Source organism: Pinus tabuliformis, chromosome 7 (genome assembly GCF_031772625.1).
Source record: "Pinus tabuliformis cultivar Carrire ecotype Pingquan chromosome 7, CPIR1, whole genome shotgun sequence".
NCBI lineage: Eukaryota > Viridiplantae > Streptophyta > Pinopsida > Pinales > Pinaceae > Pinus > Pinus tabuliformis.
This window is the reverse complement of record NC_142293.1, coordinates 597556401-597566390: the sequence shown is the minus strand read 5'-3', so window position 1 is coordinate 597566390 and position 9990 is coordinate 597556401. Positions and strand designations below refer to the sequence as shown.

Here is a 9990-nt window from a genome sequence, read left to right as displayed (position 1 = left end):
TGTCATATGCAGATTCAATGGCTTTTGGCCCAAATCAGATGCATTACAACAATGGATCTACTCCACATGGACAACAAATTGTGACATCCATTTATGCTCCAAAGGTTTTTTTATTGTCAAATTCGACACGGTCAAGGAAAAGGAATATGTCCTCCATGAGGGACCATGGTTCTGGGGCAATGCAGGACTCTTCATGACTCCCTGGTTCCCAGGTTTTGATGCCACTACCATGGTGGTTTCCAAAATGCCGGTATGGGTCAGGATACACAACCTCCCGCTACACTTCTGGCTACCCAAAGTCTTCGAAGAAATGGGGAATGCGATAGGAAAATACCTCAAGTTAGACGTGGAAAGAGTTTCAAGAGGCATACATACTTTTGCCAGAATTTGTGTAGAGGTAGATCTTAGTCAAGGCTTACCTGATAGCATAATTCTGATCCATAACAACACACAGTGGAAACAACCACTAGATTATGAGAACACGGCCTTCAGGTGTCGTGGCTATCAAAAAACAGGTCACCTTCTTAGTAACTGCCCACAAGCCAAAAAAGAAAATAGAAGAAACAAGAAACAATCACAAAAACCAAGAGGTTGGCAATGCACAGTGAATCCATATGAAGCAGCAAAGGATGAGGAGGAAACTATCCCTCCACCAGATCCTGATGATGGCCCTATTGAGGAGGAAGCTACGAAAACCATCCCCAAAGAGAACAATCAGACACATAAGGCACCAGAAACTGAGGAACTTGTAGCACAGGAACTGATGGACTCTTTGCTGGAGAAGATACCAGACACAACGGACACTAGTGGAGCCAAAAGACATCATTCTCCAGATCACTCTGATTCAGACAAGGAAAATCCTCACCATGTGGAGGACACTTCTCTCGTACTTTTTTCGTCCTCACCAACTCAAGGGGAGTGGCGAAAGGTTGAGAAGAAAAAAGGGAGAAAAGCATAAATTTCTCCCCAAATGTACATTATTTTTCTGGTTACTTTCTTTCTAATTTTTCTTTTGACAGTAGTCTTTTGATCTACTTTTTGCATATGTGCCTCAGCATCTACAAAATGTAATTTTGTTATTATTAATAAAATTACGACTTTTCATTAAGGGAAAAAAAATTTATAGGTGATGTACATACATCACTATCATTTTCTCATTTAATGTTGGATATTTCTACGAAATTTTATCTTATTTAAGATTATACCATACTATTTTTAAACTTATTAGTATGAGAGTTCTGGGAGATTTCACAGTGGAATGTTAATGCGAGATTGTAAAAGATATAAAGGATAGAAAAACATGGTGGGGTAGATTGATGTTTTATTTAATCTTCTACTAAGTCTCTATTTTCAGATTATGATAATAATGGTGTGGTGTGGTGTGGTGCGGTGCGGTGCGAGTTGGTATATTTGTGCTTTTGTTATACGAATGTTAGACTTGACATGCTTTGTTCTTTGAAAGCAGGTTTGATTAAAGAATTCATAAAAGTCGCATGGTTTATATGGGTAAATGATTTATGTTGATGGAATTTGACAGGTAAATTTGGCATATTGCTAATTTGTTGATTAATATTATTTTTTGGTTAAACTGATTAAAATGAACATTAGAATTGTAAAAAATGTAAAATTTGATAGATGTTTTATATTTGAATTTTTTACTCTAGTTGTAGTTGTAATGTGCCACAATAGATCATAAATTGATAATTGCTTGTGACCATAAATCGAAATCTAAAAATATATTTTAAAATATTATTATTGCACCTAGAAGCGCTCTACAACCAAGTATGGGGTAGACACGTCGGCGTTAGATGTTAGAGATATAGGAGTTAAATATGTGATTTTTTTTAAATGTCATGCTCATAAGTATATATATGTTATTTTATGTAAACATTTTGACTTGGTCAAATTACATAAAAAAATCAAATTCAAAAATAAATTCGAAAATAAAATAAATAAAAAATAATTAATTAATGAATAACAAATAATTAAAATAAAATTGAGATAAAATAGTAAATTTACTAGAAGGTTTTGGGCTCCAATTTTTCACAATCTGTGGCATTCTTCTCTCACGGTCAAATTGCATACTAAAAAATTTAAAATAAAATTTTAAAAATAAAATGAAATAAAAAATAAATAATTAATAATTTTAATAAAATTGAGATAAAATAGTAAATTTATGGATGGAGGTTTTTGGGCTCGAAGTTTTCACAGCCCATGATTTTTCCCATGACATTCTTCTTTAATGGTCAAACTAAATAAAAGAAGTAAATGATGAACCACAATAAGTGGTTCAAAACGCGTCGACATAAAATTTGATATGTGATTTCTCTAGATAATATTTGTATAAATCATGAATCACAAAATCTTGTATTACGAGAAGTAAAATTAATAATAATAATAATAATAATTAAAATAAAAGTGAGATAAAATAATAAATTTATGGATGAAGGTTTTTGGGCTATAGGCTTTCACAACCTATTGTTTTTCTCGTGATATTCTTCTCTGATGTAGTCTATTTAAAGTTATTATTCACTAATGTGAGACGTTCATTGCAATGAAATCTTTTAGCTAGATTAAAATAAATCCCAATTTCCACAACAAATATGGTAACCCTTAACAATTTCATATCTGATTTGGCAAAGCCACTCAATAAAGACACACTACACGAAGACTTTATAGCTCCGTGGATGCATGTCTTCCATGTAAAACTTGGGAAAAACAACCTTGCTCACTTTGTTACATCGCCTTCAAAGATTAGATTTTTCCAGGTTCTTTTATATGTTATTCATTTTATTTTTAATGTTTGAAACTCTTGACTATGAAGAGAATGGTAAGCATGAGAAAAATAAAATCTGGTGCATGTAGTCCTACAATTTGTTTATATTTTTTGTTTCGCATTAAAATTTATTGGAGTTACTCAATTTAGACTGTGTCAACCATTAGTTTTAACCTTTGCATGAAAAATCACTGGAATGCCTCGCAGATGTTGATAACAACTTAATTAGATACAATTGTTATTGAGTTTTATTTAGGATATCAAATGATAACATTAAAAATAAAATTAAACCAAGGACAATTAATATCCTCAACTCCTAAAAATATAGAGGTATATATTCTTATTATGTTTTACGGTATAACATAAGATCTTATTAGCTTTTACAGTCTAACAACAAAGCTTCAAGTATGTTGTCTTAACTACTGATCTCATATATATTAAATCAACCTAGATCCATCTTAAATCTGCATCTATTAAGCGCTCGTAGGGATCAAATCTCTAGAGGTGTAAACATTTCGTCAAGTTTTGCACCACGAGATATTTGATCTCTCTCGATGCTTAATAGATCTGAAGTTTAGATGGATCTAGACTATTTTATTTTGTTTTTAAAAATTATATTTTTATACATGCTAAAAGGAAAGATATATTGTTTTTATTTTTATTTTTGGGTAAACAAATTTTGACTTTCAATTAATTTTGAAAATTTTCAACCTATTATGTCAAGCCAGGGTAACTCCAGAATGAGCGGAAGAAAAACTGATATATAATTTCATTAGAGTACTATTGTTTATATACAAAAAGGAGACGGAACAGTTCATCTTCTTGATGACTGTTCACATTCCAGTTCACCCATCCGTTGAGGATTAGGTGTCAACATTCCCCCCCTTAATCTGAAGGGATGTTGGTGAGTCCAAGCATCGTTCTGAATCTTTCAAGCTTTTCTCTTCCAAGTGCTTTGGTGAAGATGTCTGCAATTTGCTCGTTTGTGGAACAATGACGGAGATGGATTGTTTTGGCCTCAACATGATGTCAGATCAGATGATATTTAGTATTGATGTGCTTAGTACGATCATGGAACTTTGGGTTCTTGGCCAACTTTATTGCAAAGGTGTTATCAATCATGAGTGGAGTTGATTGTATTTGTTTTACCTGCAAATCTTCAAGAATTTTCCTGAGCCACACAATTTCTTTCGTTGCTTCAGCTGCTGCCACGTATTCTGCTTCTGTTGTGGAATCTGCTGGTACTGATTGTTTGCGTGATCTCCAGGAGACAGCTCCTAATCCAAGACTCATAGCATATCCTGAAGTAGATACCCCAGTTTCTTTGTCTCCATCGAAGTCTGAATCAGAGTATCCAATCAAGTTGAAGTCGTCCACCTATGTATACTTGATTCCAAGGTCTTGAGTTCCCTTCAAGTACCTTAGAACTCTTTTTGCAGCAGACCAATGTCCCTCACAAGGCTTTTACATAAACCTGGAGAGGATTCCAACAGCAAATGAAATGTCTGGTCTGGTAGTAGTGAGGTAGATGAGACTTCCTACAAGCTGTCTATACTTTGTTGCATCCTCAAATTCCTTTCCTTCAATAGATGTGAGCTTCAAGTTTTGTTCCATTGGAGTAGAAAGAGGATTGCACTCTGTCATGCCAAATCTGTTTAACAAATCTCCAATGTATTTCTTTTGAGAAAGAAATATGGATTTTGGATGTTGGGTTACTTCAATGCCAAGATAGTAATGAACATAGCCCAAATCAGTCATTTCAAAACTTTTTCCTAATTCTTTCTTTATGGATGCAATATAGCTTTCATTGTTCCCTGTCATTAAAAGATCATCTACATATACCACAAGATATACAACTGTTTTGCCAACTTTCTTGACAAATAAAGTTGCATCATCAAGATCAAAATGTTTGAAGTTGAGTTTCAGAAGATGCTCAGTTAGTTTTTCATACCAGGCTCGTGGTGCTTGTTTGAGGCCATACAAGGACTTCACAAGTTTTCATACTTTGTGTTCATGTCCTTTCACAGCAAATCCTTCAGGCTGGGACATAAAAACATTCTCTTTTAGATCTCCATTCAAGAATGCAGTTTTTACATCCATTTGATGGACTTTCCAACCGTTCTGAGCTGCTAGTGCAAAGAGTGTCCGGATGGTGGCCCATTTCATTGTGGGGGCAAAAGTTTCCTCATAATCGACCCCTTCCTTCTGTGAAAAACCTTTTACCACAAGCCTAGCTTTGTGCTTGTCAAGTGAGCCATCAGCTTTGTACTTGTTCTTGTAGACCCACTTGCAGCCAATTGGTTTGGTTCCAAATGGAGGATCAACCAGCTTCCAAGTGCCATTCTTTATGAGGGCATCATGCTCCTTCTGCATCGCTTCTTTCCATTCATCATGAGAAGAAGCTTCTTTGAAGGAAGTTGGTTCAAAATCTATAGACAAGTTCAATTCACAATCATAAGTAACATCCATATCAACAGGTGAATTAGAGTTATCTACATCACCTCCATCTTGTCGGTTTGTATTTCTGGTTCCTGTTTTTCCAATTTCATCAGGATGAACACTTTCAAGTGTCTTTGTCAGCCACTTTGGGGGACCTTTCTGAGATGGTCCAGGCTGCTCTGTTGATTGAGTTGGGACTGAATCAAGATTGAGTCTCCCAATTCTATCAATTACATCACTTAAAGGATCATCCGGTGTTGGAGTTTCATGCAAGGGAGATTGTTCTTCAGAAGAAGATTCCATATGTTGATCTAGTATAGGAATCCCCCCTTCAAGATGTGGAATCTGATTCTCAAACTCTTGAAATGATTTCGTTTTTGTGAATCTATCCAAGCGATCAAGTTTCCGCTCAACAACACTGTCAGATTTGGATGATTCAAGAAAAATGACATCTCTAGATACAACAAACTTTTTATTTACTTCATCATAGAGATGGTATGCTTTAGAGGTGTTTGAATACCCCAGGAAGATACACTTACGACTTCTAGCACCAAGTTTGTTTCTATGTACCTTTGGTATTAAAGCATAACAGGTGGAACCAAAGATCCTGAGATGTTTTACCGAACGAACATGTCCATACCACAATTCATAAGGAGTCTTGTTTCTTATAGCACTAGATGGACATCTATTCTTTATATATGCAGCACATAGAACAACATCAGCCCAAAACATTATCTTTACATTTTTGAAGAAAAGCATGGATCAGACCATATTCAAAATTGTTCTATTCATTCTTTCTGCTACACCATTCTGTTGGGGATTATAAGGTACAGTTGTTTGATGTTTGATCCCATGTTGGCGAAGATAGTTTTCAAATTCATTTGATGTATATTCTTTTCCATTATCAGTGCGAATAGACCCAATATGAGATTGTGCATCATTTTCAATCCACTTATGAAAATTCTTGAATGTTTGAAAAGCATCAGATTTGTTCTTCAATAAATAAACCCAACACATTCTGGTGTAATCTTCAATAAATGTCATGATATATTTATTTCCATTTGCAGAAGGAACAGGCATTGGACCACATAAATCTGAATGAATGAGTTCAAGCTTTCTATGTGCTCTTGAATGTGAATCATGAAAAGACTGTTTGCTATGCTTTCCTAGAATGCAAGCATCACATTGCTTATGTTTTCTAGGAATTGTAGGCAAACCAGCAACACCATTTTTCTTCAACAAGCGGAGACTATCATAGTTTAAATGTCCAAATCTAGCATGCCATAATAAACTTGACGGAAGTGTACCTTCTTCATGATGAGAAATATATGAGAAATGTTGTGCATGAGCAGAGGTTCCTTGCAGTTTAAGAAGTCTTTCTTCTTCTATACCCCTCATGACAAGTGAGTGGTCAGATGCCTTTCTTACCTCAAGCTTTCCATCAAACATATGAATGGAGTGACCTTGCTGGCGGATGTGGACCAGGGACAGCAAGTTTCTCTTGAGCTGTGGGAGATATAGAACATGGTCCAGAAGAAAGTCTGGAAGACCAGGCAGTTTAAGCCTGATTTTGCCAAGCCCTGATGGCTTGATTTTTGACTGATCTGCAAAGTATACTGCTCCATCAACATTGTCAGTGAAATCTTCAAAAAAATCTTTCCTATGAGTCATATGACAGGTTGCTCCTGAATCAAGAAACCAATCATTTTTCGAAGAAGCAAGTGAAGCATTAAACAAATATTCATTTACTCCAATGTTACATTGTGCCTCAATATAGTGAGCGGATTCAGGTGCTTTACCTTTGTCTGTGTCATCAGTTTTACCTTTCTGCTGATTTCTTCTCTGCTCAATTTTGTCCCATGGTAGCTTGCATGTAGAAGCATCATGTGATCCATTTCGTTTGCAGCGAATGCAATGCAGATCTGCTTTTTCTGCTTGAGAATGTTTGCCCCCCCTGCCTCTGAAGTATCTTCCTCTTCCTCTTCGTCCACCTCTTCCTCTTGTAGAATCTTGGGCAAGATGCTTTTCTTTATGAGCAAGGCAAACAGTCTCTTCAGAAGATTCAGGGACTGTTTTCTTTCCAAAGGCTTTCTCTCTTTCAGTAAACATTTTCACAAGAGACTCAAAGGTTATGTCTTTAAGATTTCCATTTGCTTGTAAAGACTCAAGATAATTGGAGTAGGTAGGATAGAGTGCTTTGAGAAAGGCAATAAGAGAGATATCCAGCTCAACCTTAGTGGATTTAATATCATGCATTATAGACTTTATTTCAGATGCAAGAGCAAGGGGATCATTATTTTTCAGTTCAAGAGTGAAGAGTTTAATCATGAGCTGAACAACTTCAAGTGCAGAATGTGAATCATAGAGTTCTTTCAGCTTTTGTAAAGCTTCAAAGGCAGTGGAATAGGATGAAATATGACGACTTACTTCTTCATTTACAGATGCTGCGGTCAATGCATAGGCTTTGCTGTTCTTGTTTTCCCAAATGACAAGTTCTTTATCTGATGTAGGCTGCACAGGGTCTTTGTCTTCTTCTCCGACACACACTCCTTTCCACAACTCATTGTAGATGAGGGTGTGTTTTACCATCCGAGACCATTCAGAATAGTTCTCCTTGCCAGTGAGAACTATTCCTACCATAGAAATGATTGAATGCATTCTGTAAAAAAATACTTTTGCTAAAAAAACTTCTGCTGATAAGAAATTTCTGCTGATAAAAAAAACTTCTACTGATGTACAGTGAAATTGTACTCAAAAAAGGGAAAATACTTTACTGTTTCTTCAAAGCCCTCCAAAGATCCTCACCATATTACATATGTATAGACTACGCATTCAAAACTCAAACGCTGGTTAATGTAACCACAGTGCACACATATATACAGCGTTAGTGCACATATAAAGCACCGCCACAGCAACAGCGTTAACTCAGCACCGCTATCTCAGATAAAAGGAACACCGCATATAAAGTGATCATAAAAAATTTCAATGTATTGTAAATACACCAGCATGCAATCAACGCACATACAATCTCAGTTGTAACGTATATAAATTCAACGCACAACAACATGGACCATCATATACCATTCAAGGCAGCATAATCTATTACTGTAAACACACTTGTTTTTCTACAAGTCCGAAAGGACTTCTCCACAGAACCGAATCACCATAGGACCAAAATCTGAAAGAGATCCTCGCAACACCTAATCAAATTTTTGAGGAAGACTATTGCACATCCAATCCTTGCTAGGGGCTTATATCTCGGGGTTTCCTCGTCAAAACGTCTCAGCAGGCCGTCCTATTGTCCAGATGGATACATTAACACAATCCCTCGCTTCCTTGAATGTACATTCAAGATCATCTGCACAAGCGCTTCACGCTCGGGAACCTGTTCAACGGCTTCCTGATGCTTTGTCTTCAAGAATCCCACATGCAAATGCAAAAAGTCCTGTACGACGGGCTGTTGTTGTGACGCGTGATTCTGCAGCGGGTGGATATGCGGCAGCTCTTTTGCAATTTGCACAGGCAAATAACATGTTAGAGGTGATTAATGGGGATATGGAAAGACTTTCTCATTTGTTGAAGAACCAGGAACTCTACGATCTTCTCATCAATCCTATTACTGAAGATGGGAAGAAGAAGAGCATTCTCAAGTCTATTGCAGATGATGCTAAGTTTCAAAACTATACTTTGAATTTCCTGAATCTTCTTATCAGTAAGCAAGAGATTGGCATAGTAAAGAATATTTTGAAAGAATTTGAATCATTATACAATGAACTGACATGGACGTGGAGACTCTATGCTATTCAAAACCTACAAGTGTGAAGACTAGTACCGAGGCGCAGAGCGATTGTATGTGTAACGTTTGAATAGCTTAGTGCTTATGGACGCTAAAATGGTAAGATACGTTCATAAAAACAATGCGCAGTCTCTGGCGTTCATGTTAGTCAGAGAGCGCAGAGAATCATCATTGAGACACAGGACAGAGGCGCAGACAATCAATGATGCGCAGAGAACCAATGACACTCAAGGCAGAGTAGCGCTCAGGACAGAGGCATTATTAGAGGAGTTACAAGGAATCTGGGACCTGCGCTCTGATACCATGTCAGGCCAGGGTAACTCCAGAATGAGCGGAAGAAAAACTGATATATAATTTCATTAGAGTACTATTGTTTATATACAAAAAGGAGACAGAACAGTTCATCTTCTTGATGATTGTTCACGTTCCAGTTCACCCATCCGTTGAGGATTAGGTGTCAACATATTATATAATGTTTGATAAAGTTTTGAAAAAAAAATATTAAACTGAATATTTTGAAAATTAAAAAGTTTTTTTTTTTTTTTTTTTAAATGTAGATTATGTTTTTGTTTTTTGTTTTGTTTTAAATTGGTTGATGATAATTTTTATGTGGTTTTAAATTGAATCATGATAAATAGAAATTATATATATATATATATATATATATATTTGTTTTTTTTTTGTTGGCCAAGTGTCATAACTTTGCACAACATAATGGCATGTGGATAGCTCCCTGTCATTTTTTATGCAAGTTGTCTTTAGTGAGGCTTTTTGGAAGCTTTTCCAGTCCAACTTCTCTAAAACCCGGCAGGTAATTATTGAAATCACAAGCTTGATGGGTAACCCCTGCAAAATTGAAGTGCCCTAGGGGTTTTTCAAGGTACTGAATCCATATATACAGTAAAAAAAACTAGTTTAAATAACATAAATCAAGAATTCACCTTAATTTTTATCCACTGGATTCTGGCACCGGAAAGTC

At 36.0% G+C, this 9990-nt stretch overlaps 1 protein-coding gene across 1 annotated transcript; it reads left to right on the top strand.

Annotated features, from left to right (window-relative positions):
• Nucleotides 1-8521: 8521 nt before the first annotated feature.
• Nucleotides 8522-9037, top strand: LOC149248842 (ATP synthase delta chain, chloroplastic-like). Its single transcript, XM_089451215.1, has one exon. It carries the CDS (start codon nt 8522-8524, stop codon nt 9035-9037), a length of 516 nt encoding a protein of 171 aa, XP_089307341.1.
• Nucleotides 9038-9990: the final 953 nt, after the last annotated feature.

Bases quoted from the DNA above. Each gene is read 5' to 3' on its own strand.
- LOC149248842 (XM_089451215.1), top strand. From the start codon at position 8,522: ATGGATACATTAACACAATCCCTCGCTTCCTTGAATGTACATTCAAGA.